This window comes from Mesoplodon bidens, assembly GCF_964165515.1.
Source record: "Mesoplodon bidens genome assembly, chromosome: 19".
Lineage (NCBI taxonomy): Eukaryota > Metazoa > Chordata > Mammalia > Artiodactyla > Ziphiidae > Mesoplodon > Mesoplodon bidens.
Window position 1 is genome coordinate 52,754,956 of NC_138179.1, and position 23,622 is coordinate 52,778,577.

The 23,622-nt window shown below is 56.0% G+C and overlaps 1 protein-coding gene across 1 annotated transcript; it reads right to left on the reverse strand.

Annotated features, from left to right (window-relative positions):
- Positions 1-14,442: 14,442 nt before the first annotated feature.
- Positions 14,443-23,137, reverse strand: GRB7 (growth factor receptor bound protein 7). Its single transcript, XM_081218392.1, has 15 exons — positions 22,891-23,137; positions 18,631-18,787; positions 18,364-18,517; positions 18,020-18,176; positions 17,772-17,893; positions 17,603-17,680; positions 17,174-17,311; positions 16,726-16,836; positions 16,431-16,529; positions 16,053-16,133; positions 15,824-15,940; positions 15,598-15,658; positions 15,380-15,467; positions 15,182-15,275; positions 14,443-14,960 (listed from the first exon to the last, which is right to left on the reverse strand). Exons 1-15 carry the CDS (start codon positions 22,952-22,954, stop codon positions 14,814-14,816), a joined length of 1,668 nt encoding a protein of 555 aa, XP_081074518.1. The 5' UTR covers positions 22,955-23,137; the 3' UTR covers positions 14,443-14,813.
- Between the last annotated feature and the right edge of the window lie 485 nt (positions 23,138-23,622).

The following is a 23,622-nucleotide window of genomic DNA, read 5'->3' on the forward strand; positions in this document are numbered from 1 at the left end:
ATTTTTTGACCAAAAAAATACCAAAGAATCCTGAAAGGATGACTTAGCCTCCCCCTCCCCACAGGAAAGGAACCGAGGATGACCATGACCAGAGCTGCACTTCAGGTTGGAGTGAGGAAGGGAGCACCTCTGCTGGCAGGATATCCTCGACCAGGCAGGTCGGGGGCGGGTCCCACCCCCCCACCCCCCATTTTAAATGGAGCTGTTGTTTTCCACAAAGATTCCTGAAAGTCTGATCTTGGTTCTGCAGATGTGTCGGTCATCTTTATCATTAATTATGGGAGACATGCTATCCAGGAAAAGTGATGTAATGATTGTAAAATCAGCACTGGAATGAGGGTCACAAAATCTGTTTGCTGATTCCATATTTGCCACTCCTTAGCCAGGTGACTTTGGGCAAATCAGTTAACTCTTAAAACTAAGTTTCCTCAACCATAGAATTAGGAATTGGATTTAGATGTTCTCGAAGGTCCTTTGCGGCTTTAAATTTATGTGATTATGCAGTAACCACAATTATTTTTTTAAAGCTCTTAATGTATGGGTATTAAGCAGAAGAGTATGTGTATGAATATATGTTTCACATTTCTTTGGTGTGAAAATGGAAGTATTGTTAAGTTTTTCCTTTAACCACTGAGTTGTGGTGTGAAGAAGATGGTGGGGAGGAACAAAACACAGGAAGGTATTTTGATCTTGCCCCAGAGTGTACACACAAACGGGCACCTGCAGCTGCTTGCCAAAGCCTTTTTTTTTTTTTTTCTCCTTTTAAAGAACCTATGTTAGGGAAAATAAATTCTGCTTCCAGGAACAACTTCATGGAGCCTATTTACAAATTAAGAGTCAGCTCTGTGAACATTTCTACCAGAGCCAAGAATCCACAGTTCCTGGTGGATTAGCGTTTTATGTATCTGCCTTGATATTTCGAAAGGGCTTTATGCATTAGGCTCAAACTCAACTCGTTTATGTGCTGCCAGTAATTAAAATGTTCCACCTCAGACTGCACAAATGGTTTATCCTTCTTTGTAGCATGGCGTCTGTCTCAGGAAAAAAGATTTTGTGAAATTCCATGGCAACAGTCCCAACACGTTTGAGATTTCAGCTAAAAGACTAGATGTATTTCGGTGTGTAGTCTTCAGTACCTCACTGTATTTCCGTAATCCTGGACTCCAAGCTACACCAGGTTGCTTATACCCATTGTGAAAGAAGAGCTGCTTATTATATTCTTGAAATATCACACATCATGTTGACTCTTCAGGGGACAAAAGAAAGAGCATTTGGAAGCAAGGATTAGTAGGAGAGAAAGCTAGGGAAAGCGAGCGTTTCTACCAGATTAGTGGGAAAGTGTTTAGTGAAGAGACCAACTCCTGCACTTTAAGATAGTGAAACTAAGGCCCATCCCACCAACCTGGGGACTCTGTAAGTTTCACCCTCATTTTCTCTGTGAGTAATGGATTTTCTGAATGATTTCCATTCTTCTGAGGTCAGTTTTCTGAGTGGGGCGACCACTCACACAGGCTGCACTTTCGTTGTCGCATTCTGAGCCTGGACTGGGACGTGTCAAGTCCAGAGAAAATGTATATGTGGAAACTCCACATTCTTAAATCTTGAAGTTGAGCCAGGTGGTATGTAGTGGTTCCCACAACACAGGTAAACACTTACTTCTGCAGGCACTCCTTATTCTACTTAAAACCCCTCCCTTGCTGGGGGTGGGAAAGAAGGTAAAGGAGAACCTTAGCAAGGTGCCTAGAAAGGAGGACCAAGCAAGATTCACATCTGGCCCTGCTGGACGGTGAGGTCCCCTGGCAGCTTCCGACAGCACGTTTCCTTTCTCAGCCAGAGTCCCTGTGAGCGTGAGCCTCATAGGTCTTCTCTCTCCATTTCCCACCAACCCTCTTATTAGCCAGACCCCCACCACACACCCAGGAGGCCGAAATCTGAGAAACAACCAAACCCGTGAAAAGTTGCCTTACAGCCAAGGTGGCAGAATTGGGATGAGGGTGGAAAAGACCGAGAGCTGGCTCTCCAAATATTCCTTATCGCTATTTGAGTTGTTGCATAGGCTTTCCTCCTGGCAGAGAACCAAACAGAGGTGTCTCCCCCATTACCCTCCACCAGCACCACCAGGAAAAAGAGAGATGTTAATAAATCCACCAGGCTTTAGATTCCCTAAGTCATTCTCCCAAAAAGATGTATTAGCCTTGACACAGATAAGCTAGCTAATCATATGCTTTGTTACCCATTCTGAACTGTTCCTGACTCAGCTTCTGACTTTGTCAGTGACAAAATGTCTCACCTTTTAAGTGCAAGGCTTAACATTTTGCCAGACCCAGAAGTAAAGCGACCTCAGATTTCTTTTGCAAAGAGAAATGTTTAAAAACACAAAATTTTAATCAGTTGAAACACTGTGTTATTAACAAATCTCACGCCAACATAACATTTTTTCCAGGTAGCCTCTGTATCACTGTTCTTATCCTCTGCTTTTTTCCTCCTGCTCAATGTGAGATTTAGAATGTTTTCAGGGGAAAAAAGCAGTACTTCTGGTATATATCCCAGGACAGCCAGTAAGACTGTAATGGAAATGTTAAATGTTTAGTGTTTGAAGTCCTAACTTTAAAGTGTACCCCACTATGAGTAGGTACGTTGGTCTCTAGTGGAGATTTGGAAACTCTTACTTAAGATTTGAGTTCTCAGAGTGTCCAGGCTCTCTGACAAAGACTCAGAATTAGGAGTTTGAGCTCAAGAAGAGAAAAGAAAGTGGAGTGATGAAACTCCTGTCCTAGAAAATAGAATTAGGCTGTGCAGAAGACAAGAGATACATAGTGATCTCTCTTATCTTTTAAAGAATTAGGAGCTATTTTTGTGCTCAGAGAGAAAGTATAGTTCAGAGAATCTCTATAGGCAGAGTTCAGAAAAGCAGAATGATTTGGGATTTAAGTGCCTGTAAAGAGGACAATTTTGACCTGAAACCAAATGCTAAACCTGGGTCATCCCAGGGAAAGGCCTAACCGACTGAACAGTTCTGAGAATGATGAGTGAACCCAGGGTCGGAGACTGTGGACTTGGAAGAGCCTAGAAGAGAGGTGTAGGCTTTTGACTTGTATGAGCTCATAGCGCAAGACTGTACCTCTGTTTACCCAAAAAACTGTATATAGCGTGTCCCACATCATGCCAGCAACATGAGAAACAGGGGCTTCCCTGGTGGCGCAGTCGTTGAGGATCCTCCTGCCAATGCAGGGGACACGGGCTCAAGCCCTGGTCCGAGAAGATCCCACATGCTGCGGAGCAACTAAGCCCGTGTGCCACAACTACTGAGTCCGCACGCCACAACTACCGAAGCCCGAGCGCCTAGAGCCCGTGTTCCACAACAAGAGAACCCACTGCAATGAGAAGCCTGTGCACCACAAGGAAGAGTAGCCCCCGCTCGCTGCAACTAGAGGAAGCCTGCACACAGCAGTGAAGACCCAATGCAGCCAAAAATAAATAAATAAAACAAATAAATTTATAAATAAATAATAAATTTTTAAAAAATTTAAAAAAAAACATAAGAAACAGGTCTTTGCACTTTGAAGAAGCTGGAGGCAAGTTTCCTCTGAATATTACAGTATTGGAGTGTCTTATATGCTGATATTGAGTTGTTATTTGAAACTGGAATATTAATGTTTTGATTTTTTAAAATGTAAGGGTATAACAATATCTACCTCCCAAGGACGTTGTGAGGTTTCATGTAATTTTGTCTATTAGGTAAAGTTACTCTGTTTTTTGTGGGCGTGGGGGCAAAGTATGTTGGATGGTTGCAAATTTTCCACTATATGTACTGTATCTGGATTTAAAGACATGGAAAATATTCAAAGACCATACTAGGACCGTGATAGTAATTCACTTGCCAGTGAAGGCAACTGATCTCTAACACACATGTTTCCTTCATGTTGTTTTAATGCCTAAGAGTAAAGAATATGCTGAGCCTTAGAACCAATGTGTGTGAACCACATGGTACAGATACTTCATGGCTTTGAAGCCAGGGAAGTAGCCTAGCTTTGCTCTCTCACCATCTTACGAGCCCTCAACCATTAATCCTTCAAGTGATTTAGAGTTTCCTCAAATGGTCCTCACTGTCCATCTCTCCATCAACCCCACTCTAGAAAGCCTGGAGAGCAGTCCCATGATGCCACCCACCTTCTCCCAAGCCCATGCCATGCATCTGGGGGGCCTAGTTCATTTTCTGAATATGGGTGCAGCTTTGCTTCTTCCTCTCCTAAAAAGACTGAGAACAGACATTTTGACATGTTAGGAAAATGGGGCAGCCTTAAAAATGACTGATCCCATTGCCAATGACTCATTTACACAAGGACTTTTCCAGGTTAGCAGACAAGGTCCTTTTCGGTGGGCCTGCTTCTGTGGGTTCACAGAAACCAAATTACTGTGGGTTGCAAAGAATTAGCAGGTCATTTGAAAAGCAGACATCCCTTCACCCAGACTGTGGTTTTGCATGCTCAAGTTCTCAGTCTGTGAGCTTTGGTGAGGGATCATTTTGGCTACTGGAAAAAACATAGTTTATTTTAAATTTCTGGTTACCAAAGCCACCACACGTGTGGTCTGTGGATGACCCTTGTCTGCAGAATGATGGGGCGGGGGCGGGGCAGAGAAGGGAACATGGTTTGGGGCTCAGGGTGGCCTTCCCACCGGGAGTGAGGGAGAGAGAACTTGCCGAGTGGTTTTGACACAGCCTGTGCTCACAGTACGCTCATCTGGGTTTCTCAGAAATGCCCTCCCTGCCCAGCAGTGACCTTCTCTCTTGACTCCTCTCGGATTTTACCTGGAGTCTGACCCCTTGGAGCCCTGTAGTGTCCTACTCCTCTGTAAAGACTGTGTAAAGAATCAGCTTCTGAAATGTAGCAATGCTAACCTCGCCAGAACCGTAATGAATGCGTTCCCGCATCACAAACAACCCTGCTGATAGTTTTCAAAGTTTCTGTATTATGTTTGATTTTTACACTGAAAAATAAAAAAAAACTACTGGTGTGTTTAAAATTAGTCATTGTGCATGCTTGTCATTTGTCGTTGCTGCTGTCAGAAAATGGAATTAATTCTGCCCCTAGGAATATTTTCTTAATTTAGCCCCTCTGGCTCTTTCTTAAAGTTCAGATACCTAGATAAACAGAATTATCATTGAAATAAAACACCTTGCCTGATGCCTTGCTGAACCTGCCGTTGGTATCCTGCTGCTGGCCCCCATGTCCCCATGGTGGGGTTCTGGTTCCACTGGCCCTTAGTTCACTAGGGGGATCTGAGGAGTTCGGGGCCTGGACGTGACAAGCTCCACAGATTTGGCACGGTGTCTCCCAGTTCCAAGACGCCAGCCCGCCCTCCCTCCCAGCAGGGATCCTTCCTAAAAGATAGGCAAGTCCTGATTTTTCCATCTCTGGGGTCTCAGAAACATCCACGCTGGGAAACTCAACTTGCAGTTGAACTCGGCCACATTGAAATGTAGTCTGTAGGTACTTGGAGGCCCAAGCCTCAGGCGCTGGGGGAAACTCCTAGGAGAATGGCATAGGGATCACGTGGCTCTCTTCCTGTCTTGATATCCTCTGCTCTCTCTCAGAAGAGGTCGGAAAAGAGTCTGAGGCGTGGTCTGGCCTTCTGCTTAGCCTCATCCAGAACACCTTACCTCTCCCCTCCTCTGTGGAAGAGGCAGGAGGAAGACGTTCCTGAAGTTAGGGGCTAGCAAACGCGGGGCCAGGTCGGTGGCAGCTTTCACTGGCTCTGTCTTCAGCACCATCCTCCTCCCTTCAGCACCACTAGACCGCCCTGAGACTCTCCAGCAGGTTTTCCAGTCTCAGCACTAAGGCCAGGGAGAGAGGAATGGCTTTGCAGCCTGCCTGTGTACTGGAGCATTAAATACATTCAAAAATAGCCCCTCAGGAGCTGATTTTCAGCCTTGGAGAGGGTGGTCTGTGGCCTTCCCCATCCTCACTCCCTTCCCAAAGCAGAAGCAGCTCAGAAAAGAGGGAAGCAGGGAGACTCCTCTGCTGAGGAGAGAGCCCGGCAGCTGGCTGGGTCTGGGATTGGGGCTGAATGGACTTCCTTCCAGCTTGACGATAGCTTCCTTCACTATCTCTTGGCAACTAAGTTGATGCTTTGGGGGTGGGGGTGGGGGGCTGGCGTTGGAGGCCTCCCTACACCTGCACCCTCCCCCTCCCCCTCCCCCATCCCTCAACACAAGCAGGCCATTCACCCAGGCTGAGGTGCAAACCTCCACCTGCAGGCAACTTCCACCCGGGGGCAGCCAGGGGGACAAGACCCAGCTCCCTTCCCTCCCTCCCATCCCCTAGAATCCAGAGTCTGAGGAAGAGTGGCTGCGATGGGTGGGGGTGGGGGGTGGGGGTAGTTCTGGGAAGGCCAGGACCGCTGAGGACTTGTAGAGGAGGTCCTGAAGCCAGGACAGACACAAGGTCAGGCTGCAGAGCATTCCCTGTCAGACAGTTGTTTGCATAAAAGCCAAAAGCCACTGCACCTGGGGTGGGGAGGCCCTCTGGGGAGGTACTCCCTGGCTTGGGGGAGAGGGGGGAAGGAAGGTGTCATGGAAAGTCCCTGAAGGACACGGGGTGTTGAATTTGCTGCGGTTTTGTTTTTAACTCTGTCTTGACCTGTGAAGTAGGCAGCTGCCTCCCTCCCCCCCCAAATACCAGAGCTTCCCCCAGAATAACAGGAACATTACCAAGGAAAGAGCCTGCAGTGGAAAGCATGGGGGTTAGAGGGGCTGCGGGTGATGTAAGTTGCCCCCCTTCCCCAGGACTGGGGGCGCAGGAAGCCCCAGAGCAGCCTTTTCCCATCACCTCGCCTTTCCCCTCAACCCCCAGCCCCCCAGGCCCCCTGGCCCAGAAGAACTGCCTAGTCAAATAAACCACAGCCCCGGGGGTGGATGGGAACTAGGGGGGCAGAGGCCGCCTCCTCCCCCAGGCTCATCCTTCCGTTGGCTCAGTCCCTGCGCTACCCCCACTGGAATCACATTCTCAGCACCTCCACCTTCCTCTCACTCACAAACCTTACCTGCCCTCCCCTAGACTCCTGGCTGTGTGTGTGTGTGTGTGTGTGTGTGTGTGTGTATCTGTCTGTCTGTCTGTCTGTGCACTGGGGGAAAACAGGCAGAGTCAGTGAATCCAGCAAAGCTCTGTAGTCTCCGTAAAGCAAATGCTGGCCTTGTGCAGACTCCAGCTGAGTACTTGGACTCCCGGGTGCCAGTCCCAGCCCTGCCACTCTCCGGGTGGCCCTGGGCACTTGGCTTTCCCTCTCTGCGCCTTGATTTTTTTCCCTGGAGTCATCAGGGATTTCGGAAGTTCTTTCCACCAGAGACAGCCTGGCCTCAACCCCACTGCTCCAGCCAGACCTTTCCCATCTTCCAGAAACAAGAATAGTCAGAGAGAGAAGGTTCTGCCCCTCTTCCTTCCCTCTTTGGGCGGGAGGTGGGGCGCTGGAGCCAGGGTGATGGCGGCCTATGATTTTTCCAAGTGGTCGTAGAAAACCGTTCTATAAAATTCCAATCCCGGCCCACAAGCTGGGGGTGGGGAGTGGGGACAGGGACGGACAGTGGAATGGTGGGAGACTCTGAATATGGGCAGTGAGGTTAGGTCTGAACCCCGGGCCCCTGTCCTCTGTCAGGACGTCCTCTTAGCTCTTCGTGGACTCAGACGCCAGATTCCCGGGTTGGGGGTGCCTGGGAGAGGAAAGAGAAGGCCGGGTGGAGGGGGGAAGGAGTGCGGTGCGAGGTGGGAGTTGAGGGGGGTGTGAGGGGAGGGGCAGCGGCACTTCTGAGAAACAGCTCGGCGTCTCAGCCGCCCGCAGCCTAACCCCCTGCCTGCGGCTTCACAGCTCGCTCCTCCTGCCGCCCACGCCGCTCGGGGCCTCTCCGGGGGTCGGCAGCCCCCGCGGAGGCGGCTGCTGCTGGGGAGGAGAGGTAGCTCCGGGGACTGCGGAGTGGAACCCATGGGGCCGGGAGGGGGGATGGAAAATGGAGGAAGGCGTGGGTCGCGTGACACCCCAGGAGTAAAAACCCATCCTTTACTCGGGGTCCTGAGCGCTGGACCTCGGCGAGCCGTGTGTCCCCCCTCCTCCCCCAGCCCAGGTACTCTCCCTTCACACCCCGAGCAGGATCCAGAAGTGAAACTGCTCAGGGTCACAGCCCAGCGCCGCCGCTGCGCCCCGCTCCGCCCTTCCGGGCACTGAAGCCTTGCAGGATCTCCCAGCGCTCGGGCGACTGCAGGGGAGGAAACTGGGGGAGGGGAAGGGGAAGTGCCCCGCCGGGCAGTCTGCACAGCGAGGCCTTCTCCCCTGGGGGTGCCCGCTCGTAACCACGAGTGGGAACCTCGAGAGGCGCGGACCTTAACAACGGGAGCCGAGGGAGAGGCGCTTGCACTTCCCGCCACCGCCACTGGGTGTCACTGCAGCCGCGCGGCTGAGCCGGCTCGGGGCGGTCGAGAGGCGGGGGAGAGGGTCCCAGGGAGCCGGACCGCCGAGCCCGCGAGGTCCTCCCTGGCCTTCGCCCCCGGAGGCCCCGCGGTGCTTGGATGCGGCGCTCAGACCTCCCTCCACCCGCCTGGTCTCTAGAGGCCTTCACCCAGCCCACCGACTCGCAATGAAGAGCAAACTAATCCCCTTGTCCCGCGACGGATGGGCTCGTTGCTGTGGCGCCGCGCGAGCCTACTCCCGCTGGCCCGGGGATCGACGGCGCATCTTCGGCGGCTTCGGCGGGGCCGGGTCAGCTGAAAGTCAGGCACCGCCCCCCCCCGCAAGCGCACCCCCCTGGCGAAGCCGGCGGGCCTTTCAGCCTCAGAGGCGGAGGGGGCTCTGTCCAGACAGGTGCCCGCAGCTCCGCGACAGCTCGAGCCCGTCGGCGCCGGCGACCGCGTGCAGGCCGGTTTGTTCCGGGGGGAGAGGAGGAAGGAGGGGCTTGCGGAGGGTGCAGATCAGCTTGCGCACGTGTTGCGGAGCCAGAGCGACTGTGCGATGGGTCCCCGGCTGCATCCTCACTCCTACTCACCCAGCCGCCCCTTCCCACCCCCAGCTCATCCCTTAGATGTCTGGGACGGATGGCTCAGCTTGGGAGAAGGGAACCAAAAGGTGGGAACCTGTATCGGACTGATGGATGTAAGAGGAGAGCGGAGAAAGGAGATACCCTGGAACGTCTGGTAGGAATGTGCACTTCTACCCTGTCTTGGATCTAACTCAGGGCGCGCGTTGGGCAGGTAGATGCAGAGGGACACGTCCATCGGCTGCGGGTCTGTGGGGGTACAGGTGGCCCGTTCTGTCCCCGCGTACAGCTACCCCTCACACTCCAAGGTCACAGGGCCCAGCGCCACTACAGAGACCTTAGAGGGATCCACGTGGTGGCCCTCACAGAGTGGCATTGGCTTCCCACTCTCCCTCAGTCTCCCCAGAACCACATCAAGATAAACCCAATCCGAGTAAAAACAAACTGCTTACCATGAAAACACAGCTCCGGCTAAACAGCCCTCCAGGTGCCCGGGAAAGAAAAACCTGCCGCTTCCTTGGGGTAGACGCGGCCCTGCAAGAGGATGCTAGAAGCCATCGTAGCTCAACCCACATGAGGTTGAATTTCAGGCCTCATTAGGGCCTGGTCCAGCACAACCCTTCTCAGCCCAAATGGTACCACTTCCCAACACCCCTTCCTGTATGGAGATCATGAGGGACCCCTGAGCACCAGCCTCAGCCCCCAGGATCACCCACTCCCCTGTGGTTCTTTTTTTTTTTTTTTTTTTTTTGCGGTACGCGGGCCTCTCACTGTTGTGGCCTCTCCCGTTGCGGAGCACAGGCTCCGGACACGCAGGCTCAGCGGCCATGGCTCACAGGCCCAGCCGCTCCGCGGCATGTGGGGTCTTCCCGGACCGGGGCACGAACCCGTGTCCCCTGCATTGGCAGGCGGACTCTCAACCACTGCGCCACCAGGGAAGCCCCTCCCCTGTGGTTCTTGATGCCAGTCTGCAACATCTAACTTCCCCAAGATCCGAGTCTCTCTTTTGCCTCCTCTCCAAACTCCCTACCCCAGCTGAAAGCTCTGTCTGAAGAGACTACCGCACACCTCACGCCCAAGCCCCAAAGCTGAGGTTCTGCTACAGAACCCCACCACGCCCCGACCTCTGTGCAAGTTGGACCAACCCCTGACCTCTCTGGCTCCTCTTTTCTGCCTGCTGGACCAGATAGGTGGTTCAGTAGTGGAAGCCTTTTTTTTTTTTTTTTTTTCCAAATACACCATGAAGCCGAACACCCAGATATAAAGGCAGTGCAAAGCTCCCCAACCTGCCCCCAAACCCCTGCTGGAACACTTGAAAAGTGCTCATGTAGACAGTTCAGAAGAAAGGATCTTTCTGAGCGTCCTTGGGCTCCCCTGCCTCTCTCCTTTCCTCCCTCCCTCCCTCCTCGGTGTGCCTGGCACTGGAGCAAAGAGGAAGGAGCCAGGCAGGATCACTGACCTGAGGTGGAACCCTCAGGCCTGCACCAGGAGGTCCTCCACTCATGAACTTGGAGGCTGCATAGATTTCACCAGGATGTCTGGGGAGCAGGGAGAGAATGAACTGGCCAGAGTTTTGTCTGTCTGGATGACCCTCCCAGGACATCCTAGGAGAGATGGGCTCCCCTAGAATCATGCCCACCTTTTCCCAGAGTCCAGAAAGTTGGCACCAGCCCTCCCTGCCCTCCATACCTGAGCAGGCAGGGAGGCCAACCCTGTGGCCACACCCTCCTACAGGCCCAGTTGCTGCCAAGGACAGCTCTGCACCTTGGCGCCAGGTTCACAGCAGCCACACTAGCCCCAGGAGCCGGCGTCTATGACGTACTACAGGCCTTTTAGGGCCAGCTCCCTGCATGTGGCCCTGCATCACCCTCTCTCAATGCTTGCGTCCTCCTCAGCAGGGGGAGATATGGGGAATTTCCTTTTCTTTCCCAAAGTCTTTTTCCGGTTTCTGAAATGTTCTTTAACAAGCACATTTTTTAAGATAATCAAACCCAATAACTTAATGTTGAAAAGACATTATCTGACGCACTAGCCTCTACTTCCTCTACCTGCCCCGCCTCCTCCCGCCAGCCCAGATTTCCTCATCACCACAGGCCTCCGCTATCCAGCACTGCAGCTCTCCTTGGCAGTCCCTTCTGCTGTCTGGCCTCTGTGGGTCATGCTGCATCCCCAGAGCTGGGGAATCTTGCCCTGGTCTCTCTGTGAGCTGAGGGGCCCTTGTCTCCCACACTCTCAACTGCCGCCTCTCCTCCAGGAAGCCAGCAATCTCAGCCACTCACCAAGGATGTCCAGCTGCCGATTTCCAGTATCCAGCTCAGGGCTGAGCCAGCTGCTACCTCTAAAGGCCCCCAGCAGTCCAGGTCCCTCACAGTGGCACTGAGACGGAAGGGGGCAGAGAAAAAGGGACAGGGCAAGGGAGGACTGTGTTCACCACTCGCAACACGGGCTGAGTCTGACCTCTGTCCCCAACTGTATCTATGACCTCGGGGGGACTCTCTTTGAACCTCAGTTTCCCATTTATAAAATGGGAATGATCTCTGTCTCACATACTCCAATTAGCTGATTGACATAGAAGGGCTTTGTCTCCTGCCCTGTGTCTTAGGCTGTGAGGGGACACTGTGTCCTGTTTTTTGTTTGTTTTTTAAATAGAGCTTTTTTTTTTTTTTTTTTTTTGCGTTTCGTGGGCCCCTCCCGTTGCGGAGCACAGGCTCCGGACGCGGAGGCTCAGCGGCCATGGCTCATGGGCCCAGCCGCTCCGCGGCATGTGGGATCCTCCCGGACCGGGGCACAAACCCGCGTCCCCTGCATCGGCAGGCGGACTCTGAACCACTGCGCCACCAGGGAAGCCCTAAATAGAGCTTTTTTTTTTTTTTAACATTTATTTAGTTATTTTTTGGCTGTGCTGGGTCTTCATTGATGCACTGGGCTTTGTCTAGTTGTGGTGAGCAGGGGCTACTCTTCGTTGTGGTGCGCAGGCTTCACATTGCGGTGGCTTCTCTTGTTGTGGAGCACGGACTCTAGGAGCGCGGGCTTCAGTAGTTGTGGCTCGTGGGTTCTAGAGCGCAGCCTCAGTAGCTGTGGCACACGGACTTAGTTGCTTCGCGGCACGTAGGATCTTCCCAGACCAGGGATCGAATCCGTGTCCCCTGCATTGGCAGGCGGATTGTTAACCACTGCGCCACCAGGGAAGTCCTGTGTCCTGTTTTTATGCAGCCTAAACACCTGGACATGCTTAAGAGGTGACTCATTGTAACCCCTTTACTCTCACCCCGGCCTGGACCCCTTGCACCCATGCTTCGGAAGTGGCCCTGGGCATCCATGGTCAGCACACAGCCAGTACCAGCCAGCTCGAGCCCGAGGGGCAGCCACTGATAAGATGGTTCTGGGAACTATGGCAGGTGGCAGGCAGCAGGTTGCACTGGTCCCTGCTTCCTTAAATCCTGCTAAAAAGAAACAAAATCTGCACCCCTCTCACACCTGGGCTGCAGTAAGTTCTTCAGGGTAAACCCCGGAAGGTTCCAGGCTGAGGATGGATGAGGCCTTTCTGCCCACCTCTGTGTGACAGGCCTGGCTCCCCAGCCTGGGATTAGCCAGGGTTGCAGATGCTTCGGTCACGAGTGGCTACTGGAGCTGCCAAGCCTGGCCCAAGGGCTGGCTGTAGAGGTTGGTCCTTCTCAAGGTCACCTCAGGACAACACCTCCCATCAGCCAGAGGGCTGCAGATGAGGGAGGGGGCTCTCCAGGGGATGACCCCCTACAGGCCACTTGGGAATTCCACCTGGAAGTCAGCCAGGCAGGGGCAGGGGAACAGCCCAGGCCTGGCTCTCCCACTAACTGATTTGGGGCAGTTCTCCTTGAGGAGTCAGTTTCCTCACCTACAAAATGGGACCCCACCACCTTGGGGCCAACGAATCTCAAAGATTTGGGGAGAGATCCTACATTAAATTTTTTTAAATTATTCTAGATTTTCAAGCTTATACAAAATTAAAGAATAATTTAATGAATCGCATGTACCCATTACCCAGCTTCAATGTCAACTCATGGTCAACCTATGACTATACTCATACTCTCTCCCCTAACCTCTGGGTTATTTTAAAAACAAAGCTGAGACATCATTTCAACCATAAATACTTCAGAATGAATCTCTTATTAAACGTATAGACTTCAAAAAAAAAACCCCACAATACCACTATCACCCCTTAAAAAGTTAACCATAATTCCTTAATATTATCAAATATCTCATCAGAGTTCAAATTTCCCCCAATTGCTCATAAATGCTTCGTACAGTTCTCTAGTTTGGATTTGAATCAAATAGGTCAACACATTACATCTGCTTGATAGATGTCTAAATTTCTTGAAACCTAGAGAGTCCCCATCTTTTCTCTTCTTGTAATTTTTTGTTGTTGAAGAAGAAATTGGGTTATCTGTTCTGTAGTTTCCCAATCTGGATTTTGGTAATTGTATCCCCATGTGTCATTTCATGTGTTCCTCTTTTCCTTTTATTTCCGATAAACTAGTCATTGGATTCAGGGAGCTTGATTTCTTGGCAACAATAATGCCCCGTTGATTCACACGTGTGGAGGGAGGGTCTCTCTCTTTGTGACCTGAAGATTGAGCAGCAGTTCAGGTGTTACCAGTCTGATACCTTTCTTATAAAGCTCCCCCATCATGTAAGAGCCGAAACTATAAAACTCTTAGACAAAAACATGGGCTGGTATGGGCAGTGGGCAGAGGCCAGACCCTGCAGGGTCTATCTGGGCTGAAGTGGAGGCATGGGGGAGCAGGCAGAGTGATATACTGGAAAGATCACTCTGGATGTTGACGGACAGACTGGAGAGGGAAGGCAGACGCAGAGGGCTGAGTGCTATGGGATTCCATTTATAGGACCTTCTGCAGGGGCGTAGAAGCAACTGTAAGAACAGGCAGCAGACCTGGGGTTGGGGAGGAGGGAGAGGGTTGACGGGGCGGGGGGTGGGGGGTGCGTCACAGGGGCCTGTTGGAGCTAAGGTAACAGAGCCATCGTGTGACTTGGTGGTGGTAGATCGTGCGTTTCTCAGGACCCCTTATCTTGCCAGGTAGCCCAGGACTTGCCAAGGACACGGATGCTGTCTGACTCATCTCCAGCTCCCAGGCCCTGTTAGAGTGACCTCCATAGCTTTAGGTCCTGTCAGGAAACCTCAACTGGATGACAGTTCCCTGTCCATTCATTCATTTAACAAGCAATCCTTGGGCACCCACTATGGGCCAGGCTCCATGCTGGGCACCGGAAACTCTCCGATGACCAAAAGAGGACCTCAAGAAACACCCAGGCTTGGCCAGCATGTGGCCTCCATCCATCCGACACATTCTCAACGCCTTGACTGGTGCCCACCTCTCCTCTCTTCTCCACCTGACCGTGCCTTGCCAGACAGAACTCACCCCTGTGAGTACCAAAAAATAATCTTTATTGTCACTAGTATAAAACAGAGGTCAACTGGCCTCTCAGTCTGTACAAAGTGTGGAGTGTAAAGACCACCTGGGCTGCCCCCATTTCTCCCCTAATGCCTTGCCCCAGAGCAGCGCCAGGAAGGGGAGATGCCCACCCAAGTGCCTTCCCTTAAGGAGAAGTTAAGGGTGGACCGGGCGGGGAGCACTTTCGGCCTGAGGGAGGCCAGGAGCCGAGGAGGAAACCGGAGTGGGGGAGCCCCCAGCCATTCACGATGACCCTGGCCCCACTTTCTGCCCCCTCCGAGTGCACCCTAGGAGCGGAGGTGGGTGGGCAGCGCAGAGTGGGCTGAGTGCCTGCGTGGTGGTCAGAGGGCCACGCGGGTGCAGCAGTGGCGCAGCAAGCAGGGCAGGATGCCGCGGTTCAGCTGGTGGAACTCCACAAGCTGCAGCAGGTCGGTGAAGCGGGTCTGGCCCTCGTCCATGCTGAAGTACAGGCGCCCCTCCTCCTCGCTCTGGGGTGTGGCCATAGTGGGTGGGAGGTCAGGGGGAGGCCCGGGGCCGAATGAGCTCCCTCCTGGGCCAGGGCTGAGGTCCCCACAGCTTGAGCAGGAGGAAGGAAAGAGCGGGAGACCCCCGGCCCACTGGGGGCCAGGGCGGGGAGGGGGCCTGGCGGGGAGGACGGCTTGCTGGGAGTCCTGCATCTCCACTGCAGCAGGAACCTGGGACTACTCACCGGCAGGATGAGGTAATGTTTGACTTTCTGCACGTGGCACAGCGAGAGAACAAAGCCCTGCGGGTTCCGCTGACTCTCTCGCACGAGGAACACGCTGCCGGGAGACAGGGCAATAGTAGCCGAGGACACACGGCTGCCCCCTCGACCCAGGTGTCTCTTGTGCCCGGCGCTGCTGCCCTGCCCAGCCCTGCCCCTTACCCGTCTACCAGGCCCTGCTGCCCGATGAGCCGCTGGCTCTCCTCGCGGGAAATGCGTCCGTGGAACCAGGGTTGGGTGCGGTGGATGGCTGGGGTGAGGGGAGGCAGAGGGGCGGTCACTCCAGGGCGGGGACCCTCATTCGAACCCCCCCCCCCGTGAGGAATGCGCAGAGAAGCCACGGCAGCCCCCACCCCTGGGGACGGCGGGCCCTCACCCACCTGCACTGAGGCTCGTGCCCGAGCTCGGGGTGGGCAGGCTGAGACGGTGGTTCGTCTTCTTCTGCAGAGCAAGTGGGGGACACGGGGGCTCAGGGCGTGGCTGGGGCATTACCAGCCCCTGGAGAATACAGAGCCTCTTTCCGCAGCCGGGGGCCTCCCCTCTCCCCTCGCTTTCCTCTTCCCACTCCATGGGTACCCATGTGGAGAGTAGGTCCCCAGTACAAACCCTCCAGGCCTGGGCCTCCTCCAGGGCGGCACTCAGAGCTTCCCGGGGGTTCTCGATGACACGCCCGGCGTGGCCAGAGAAGTCCATGGCCACCAGGGTGTTGTCTGAGACACTCCTCTGCAGATTGGACAGGATGGGGGGACGGGTCAAAGCAGGACCCAAGTATCCCCGGCACGGGGCCTGGGTGCCTCCCCCGCCTCCCCACACTAACACCCCTGGGCACACTCACCAAGGGCGGGGAACCCACACAGGGTGGGCGCAGGTGGCGGCACAGTGCCTGCTGATAATTCTTATACAGCTGCACCCCATACTGGGAGGTGGAGAGAGAAAGAAGGCCGGAGGTCAAGCCCGTGCTGGGAGCTGGGCGGTGGCAAGCCCCCCTACCCAGACCAGAGCTCCCCCAGAGCAGGGCTACATCTCTGCCCCTGGATAAGGGGCTTTCCTGAAGCCAGAGCTGAGACTCCAGCCTTGGACCAAGGATGCTGAGAGAGCAAGGCTGTGATGCCCACTCACTCTGGAGCCTCCCTGAGGGCAGAGCTATAACTCCTCCCTCACGCCAGGGATCCCCAGGGCTGGGCCAGCCCCCAAGCCAGTGCCAGGAGCTCACCTTGAAGAGGCGGAAGGCCGCTAACCAGCAGGTGCGGCTCTGCTCATCCTCACTGCAGAAGATGCGAAGCCCCTTGTGGCCATTCCGAAGCTTGTTTGGCTGCGGGGAGAGGAAACTGGCTGCTCCTATATCTGCCTTTAGGACCAGAGATCGTCTCCCGTCTCCCGTCTCCGTGGGGCAGGGCAGGGTGCAGGGAGAGGAGTCTGGGGGTCCCAGAGGGAGCTTAGAAGCCCCATGTAGGATCCTGGTGCCTGAGCAGCTCCTGCTCTCTCCCAGACCAGGCCAGCCTCTTCACCTTGATACAGAAGCCAAAGTCCGTGGGCATCCCGTACAGCTTGCGGCCCTGGGTCACCACGTACACGTTGGACTCATTCACATCTGCTACGTACTGCAGGTGCCTCGGATCCTGCACGGCACAAGTGAGCAAGACTTGGTAAAGGCAGACCCTATCCCCCATCACTGCCCCCTAAGCCAGCTGGGGAGAATTCAGGCCCAGAGAGGAGCAGAGAAGTGCCCCAAGTCACACAGCACATAGAAGTAGAACCAGGACTTGAACTCAGTTCACCTGCCTCTCCCACTGCTAACTCCTGAGGCAGGTAAGCTGGGAGGGAAAGAAGAGCAGCTGTGGGTCTCAGGGCCTAGGGGGTGAAAGGTCCAGGAGTTCCAACAGAGAAGGGGCAGCTCCTAGAAGGACCAGGGATGGGGCATCTGAGGGGCTGGGGCTGTCGCCCTCAAGACCTCACCTTGGAGGTGCCCTTGGTGGAGTAATAGAGGCCAGACCGGCGTAGGAAGCAGAAGAAGCGTTTCCAAAGCTTGCGTCCTGACCCCCGTAGCTGCAGGAAGCCCTGGATCTCTGGGAAGCTGCCTGCATTCAGGAAGTTCTGAGGCCAGAGGAGAGCAGGGTGAGAGGCCTAGAGGTGGCCCCCCCCACACACACACACAGAGGGCTTCCCAGGACCTGCCTTTATGGCAGGAGGTGCTCCACATACATTTATTGTCTTCATTTAACAAAGAAACTGATGCTCAGGCAGAGAAAGTGACTTGTCCACAGTCACTTAGGGCTGCGCTGGGCTTTCCACCCCAAAGACGGAAGGCACAGGCTTAAGGGCCAAGAAGCCCTGGGCATTCCTGCAGAGTCATGGATATGCCGTAAAATGGGGGTGTCCCCTCACCTGGATGAGGTCTTCGTGGGATATGCCCGTGTGTGCGTCCAGACAGCTGGAGACCATCTTTTCTGGGAACAGGGAGTGCTGGGGGAGAAAGGAGCCAGGAGTCAGGGACTGAGGGTCCAGGGTGGGGATCAGGGTGTCCGGTGCCCAGACCCCCCTCACACACACTCACTGGGGTGCTCTTGAACAGCTCGTACTTGGCAAAGTTTTTCCGGAAGAGAAAGCGGCTGTCTCCGCCGATGGGCCAGGCAGCCTGCACTTCCGCCACCGACTCGTGGTCCTCCAAGACCCGCTCTAGGGTCAAGGGCAAAGAGCAGGGGTCAGTGGAGACCAACGAGGCCTCCCGGATGGGCCACCGGCCTAGCCCAAGGTGTGAAGCATTGACTCCCGGGCCAGGCAGCCCCCTGCACCCCAACTCACCCAGTGCTAGGTGGGGGTGGCCCTCCACCAGCCCCCAGTTCTCGTCACTCAGGGCATGAGATCGCTGCACCAGCATCTCACACACGTAGCGAGCCGTGGCGCCCGCTGCCACCTCCACCGAGCGGCAGGCCCCATCTTCGCTGTACACCTTTATGACCTGTGCCCCAGGAACGGCAGAAGACTCGGGGAAGGGCAACGGATGGTCCTTTCCCGTCCCCCGTCTGCTCTACCCTCAGGGATCCCTGACCAAATCCCCCCACCTCCTCCGAGGCGGCACTGTGTCCACCCCTGTCCCATAGCACCCCACGCTCCCTGCCTTCTCTTTCTTTCCCAGGACAACTCACATGGGGGCAGCTGGTGTCTCGAGGGAACAGCCCCCTTGCACTGGAGGGCCCCCCAAGAATGGGGCTCTGTGAAGAAGGACTGCAGAGCTCGGGGAAGGGGTTGGGGATGGAGGGTAGAGAGGTTGACCGCAGCTCCTCCTGTCGAAGAAGTTTCCTGGGCGGTGTGCGGGGAAGGAGGGGGGAGTGAGGAGTTGACTGCAAGCCTCTGTGCGTTACCCCGGCGCCCGACCACTCCCCCCGCCCCTCTCAGCCGTCACCCCGTTTTACCTGCTGGTCGGAATGGGCAGAGGCTGGGACCTCTTCACTTCCCCAGACAGAGGGACACCGGGAGGCGGGGGAGTCCCAGGAGGGGTCCCAGGGGCCGGGTACAGGTCTTCTGAGGAGCTGCCGAGATGAGGTGGAGACAGACCCAGCTCCATGACATCTGAGGGAGAAGAGGGGGCTGACACAGCTGCTCTTGTGCCCTGGTCCTGGGGAGAGGGGCCAAGAGGACCCAGACCTCCTGACTTCACCCTGCTGTCAAGGTGCCCCCCAGAGTTTACACAGCACCTCCTTGCTCCCCGCTAACTGGCATTCCCTGGAGCCTTTGAGGAAGGGTAGATTGTGCCCATCTTAGCACAGGGGACACTGAGTTCCCGAGAAGGAGGCATTGTTGCCCCATCACAGGTGAGCCAGGGAGTGGAACCCGGGGTTTGGGCTCCAAGTCCAGTGCTCTTCCTTAGGCCCAGGTTGCCCAGGGGAAGAGCTGAGAGGGTCCCCCACCACAAGCCAGGCAGCAGCCACAGACTCCATGACGCACAGACGGCCTGGGGCTCAGGGTCTCGGTGTCACCCTGTCTGAACGTGGGGCATCCACTCCTCTGGGCTCTGCCCCAGGTTTTTCCAGCGCTTTGGTGTCAGAGCCTGTTGTGGCAACGAGCCGAGTGATGCACAGAAGGGGAGGAGGAGGTGCGGAGGGACAGGAACCAGGAGGGCAGGAGGCGGGCTCAGCTGCTGTGGGAGGGAGAAAGCTAGCCTGGGGGCCCTCGCCCTAGCAGCCCCCAAACCTCGTGTGCCTTCCCCAGGCCCCTCCTCCTGCCTAAATTCCTTAAGGCCTCAATGCCGAGCCACTTCCTCTGAGAAGCCTTCCTGGATTTTCCACATTCAGACTGAAGGGCTCCCTCTCCGCACTGTGCTGGGGCTTCTGCGCCAATTACCGCACACCTGTCTTATCCACCCACTGGTCTGAAGATGCCCGGCCACCCCAGGCAAGGCCAGGGTCTTACCCATGTCTTATCACCCACAGGCATCCAGGACGAGTAAGGAGAGAAGAGATGGGGCAAAGGTGCCCACTAGCGGGTAGAGGCATTGCAGGCCCCTCCTCCACAGGAACCAAGACCCTTTTGGCTGGGCTGAGACCTGGGAGGACCTGGGAGGACGCACGGTTCAGCCCCCTGCTTGCTCTCCAGACACTGGGCCAGTGCTGTTCGGTGCCTAAGGTACCTGGGATTGACACCCCCCCCCAGGATGAGGCCGGTCCCCAACCCTTAAGTGAGGGCATGAGGAGATGTGGGGGACACAGGTGAGTCAGGGTGGGGTGGGACGGCACTGCCTGGGGCTCTCCATTCAACCTTGACTCATCTGCACAACTTCCTGGCTTAGGAGCAACACAAACAACCCTGCCCCTATCCACCCGCTCCACTCCGGCCCCCAACCTACAGGCCTGGGAGGAATGGGGGAGGGGCCGGGAACAGGATGGGGGAGGAGGAGGATGTGGGGGGGGGGCGCTGAGGCTCCTCTGACATCTTCTCCTCCTCCCCACCCTTGGCCTAACTCCAACTCCTCCAGCACAGGTGGCACCTGCAATGGGCCCCAGTAGCCACCACCCAGCCCAGGAGCCCCCTCACCCAGGAGGAAGAGAAGAAGGGCCTGGCCTGGATTCAGAAGCCCATCTGGAGTGGAGCTGACCTCTCAGGGGTGCCCCTAGTGCACCCAAAGGAACCCAGAGAAACATGCAGCGCTCCCTCTCCTGTCTGGGGCCCACCAGACTTTCATTCTGCTGCTGCTGCCCACCCTTAGCACCCAGGACTCAGCTGGCCCATGGGGCTCATCCTCATCACCCCTGGGGGATGCGGGTCCTTCGAATTAATACACTCTCCAGGGTGTCCTGGCCAGAAGTGTACTCGGGAACAGGAGTAGAAAGTCAAGACACACAAGAGGACAGACACAGACAGGCAGACAGGGGAAGGCCAGGAGAGAAAGCCAGGGGGTCCTGCCAGGAAGGGGAAGACACACCCACCATCCAACATCAAGAGACACCGGCACGTCAACACTCCACTCGCACCCGTGTCTAACCTCTGGCAGGCGGCCCTGGTGACTTCGTTCCGAGGAGGACTAGCGGAGGGGCTGCAGGAGCTACCTCCACCAGGAAGCCAGAGACCAACAGCGCGGTGGTCTGGGGCCCAGAGGACTGGGCCTTCCCCCATCCCAGAGGGAAGAGGAATCAGGGAAGAGCGTAGATTAAGTCAGACTAGAGTCTGGCCTCTGTGGGCAGGAAGGCTGCCTCGGGATGGGTTTAGCCTTCAGATCCCTCCACCCTGCTCTCTAGACCCTTCTAAGGCAAGGCAGGAATGGGGCAGTGGGGACCAAAGAGCAAAGGGAGCAGGAACGGGGTCCTAGCTGTCCCGCTTGGGCAGCCTCCACCCCCATCGCCAAGAGAGCGGAAGCTTTCAAACTGGGGCCCTGGGAAGGTTATATTGAAGAAATCGTCCCCCCAAATCAATCCGTCCCCTCATTACTGCGAATCCCAGCGGCGTCTTCCCCAGTTGCCTCTCCTGCCCTGGCGGCTCCGGCCCCACCCTCCTTCCCGTCCTCCAGGCCTTCAGCCTCCTTGTTTACTGCCTGAATCTTGCCCCACCTGGCTGGCCCCGAGGGCGGGTGGCAGGGCCCAGTATAAGAGGCCCGTAGAAAACAAGGCCACCTTCGGTACCTCCCAGGGTGGGGGGAGGGGCTGGAAGCGCCAAGAGGTGGCGGGAAGGCCCCGGCCTGGCCCAGCACCCCACGCCCCGCCCCCATCGGGTTTCAGTCGTGGGGGGAGGGAAAGGCTTTACCCGTGGGGGAGCCCTTAGGGTGAAGGCCCAGGTGAGGAGGCGGGAAACCCCTAGATGACCCGGAGCTGGGGGGGAGGGCCCCGGACCCTGAGGCCCCGCCCACTCCCTAAGGAAAAAACGCCCAATGGGAGGGAGTCCGGGGGGCAGCTCTTTTAAAGTTTAATTTGGGAAGAATGCTGGAGTGTCTGTGGAGTTAATCATTACAGGCTGCTAGCCTTCACGGGGGGCCTCCCCAGCAGGATATCAGGGGGAGAGGGGAGAGCAGAGTCCAGGACAGGCAGACCAAGAGGGGGCATTCTTGAGGGGCAGTGGGGTGGCAAGGCCTGACAATGGCGGGCAGGTGCATTCTCCATTCCCAACGTGCCAGGGAGGCCCAGACTCGGACCGGGTCTTTCCTCAGCCTACTCAGACAGACGACGCAGCCCTCCCCGACCCGCATGCACACACACTCTCCCCAGAAACCCCCCGGGCTGCAGATCCCCCAGCATCTAGCCCTCCAGCCTGCCGAGACCACTTCTTTCTGAAGCCAGAAGAGACCACCCCCCGCCCCCCGGGCCTGCCCCAGCCCCACCTTCCCACCCGAGGGCAGGACCCTGTGTTCCTGGGTCAGGATACAATCCAGAGAGACGGAGCTCTAGCAATGAAAAGAATCCCTCTCCTTTACTGCCCTCCCAATTGGAGGGTACCCCGCTGCCCCCGCGGAGACGTCTGTCTTTAATAAAGACTTGGGGGAACTCAAACTGAGGTCAAGTCAGACTGAACAAGGGAGAGACACTTGGGGCAGCTCCCTCGGTATTCGGACTCCTCTCCTAGCTCTCTTTCTGGGAATGTGGGGAGGGGCTCGTTTCAGCGGGAAAGCCGCGTCTCCAGGGGGAGAGAATCTGGTATCTTGCTTCCCCGACCCCATCAGCTGGTTCCTGAGTGTGTCCGGGGTAGGGGAGGTTAGGGAGGGGGAGATGCGGAGAAGGACGAAGGAACAGGCAGAACGGGAAGTGAGCAGAGGGAGAGACGGGGGGTGGATGGTGAGGAGGGGGCGGGATGGGAGACTGGAGAAAAAGAGAAAGCGAGGCGGCTAGAGCAACACGGCAGGAGGTCGGATCTTTTTCCTTATTGATCCGCATCTGCCGATGCTCCCCGCCCCCGAGATGAAGTGCCCGCTCTGGTCCTTACCTGGACCCTGGGTGTTGGTACACCTGGCTGGGGCCGCCGGTTTAGGGAGGGAGACTCCAAGCCCTTAATTACCTGTCCCCCTCCAGTCCCCGCCCTTGGCCTGACATCACTGAGGGGGGAAGGGGAGGGGGAGCCAGGCGGCCGCCCGTCCTGTCCACCTGGGCATCCGGCCAGCCAGCTCCTGGCCCTGAGACTGGCACAGCCTGGGGCCCTGGTGCGGCTGGGGGTAGGAGCAGGTTGTCGTCCGGGACCGATCTCGGTCCCCTTACCTGGAGGAGTCCCAGCAGGAGTAGCAGGACACAGCGTTCGAAGTCCGGCTCTGTCTAGGAACATCAGATACCTGGACTTGATTTCAAATCTGCTCCCTCTTCTCTACAGGTGGTAGGAGGGTGTCCTGACTTTGGACGCAGAAATGGGGGCAGGCTGAGCTCTGTTGTCCAGGCTCCTGGCCCAAGGAAACAAATTATCTTGGGCAGGTGGGGGCGGGGCCTGGAGGAGGGGCAGGGGAGGAGGAAGCACAGGAGGAGGGGCGGGGACTCCCTGACACTCTACGCTGGCTGGGATTGTTTTTGTCCTTCTTAGCAGGTGCCAGGGGAGAGACAGTCGAACCGAATAGCCTCGAGAGCGAAGATCTAGGATCCTCAAGACCGGGGAGGGAGGGGCTGGGGCCTGGAAAATCAGGGGAAATGGCCCCGCCCACTCTTCCCCATGCCCCTCCCCAAACCTGGTCTGTTCATTGGCCAATTTAGGGGGCCTGTCTGCTGCTCAGACAGTGCCTCAGTACCCCCTGGAGCAAAGGGCACTCTGCGAAAGAGGGAAGCCAGCCAGAGGGAGTCCAGCAACATGGCCTGCCCCTTGACCTCCAGCCACAGTCTGGCCACCCAGGCTGCACCCTGGCCCTTCAGAGGCACCCAGCATATATCTTCCCTTCTAAGCAAAGTCCAGGGTCTCAGCTTCCTCTTCTAAAATCGAAGGGGTTAGGCAAGGTCTCATAGCAGGAG

What these genes read in the sequence shown, in the direction of transcription:
- GRB7 (XM_081218392.1), bottom strand. Translation starts at nt 22,954, where the DNA reads ATGTTCCTAGACAGAGCCGGACTTCGAACGCTGTGTCCTGCTACTCCT. An exon ending in CCACCCCCACCTAGCACTGG is followed by an intron (nt 17,894 to 18,019) that starts GTGAGTTGGGGT and finishes CCTTGACCCTAG; the next exon opens with AGCGGGTCTTGGAGGACCAC. An exon ending in ACTTTGGCTTCTGTATCAAG is followed by an intron (nt 16,530 to 16,725) that starts GTGAAGAGGCTG and finishes CTCTCCCCGCAG; the next exon opens with CCAAACAAGCTTCGGAATGG.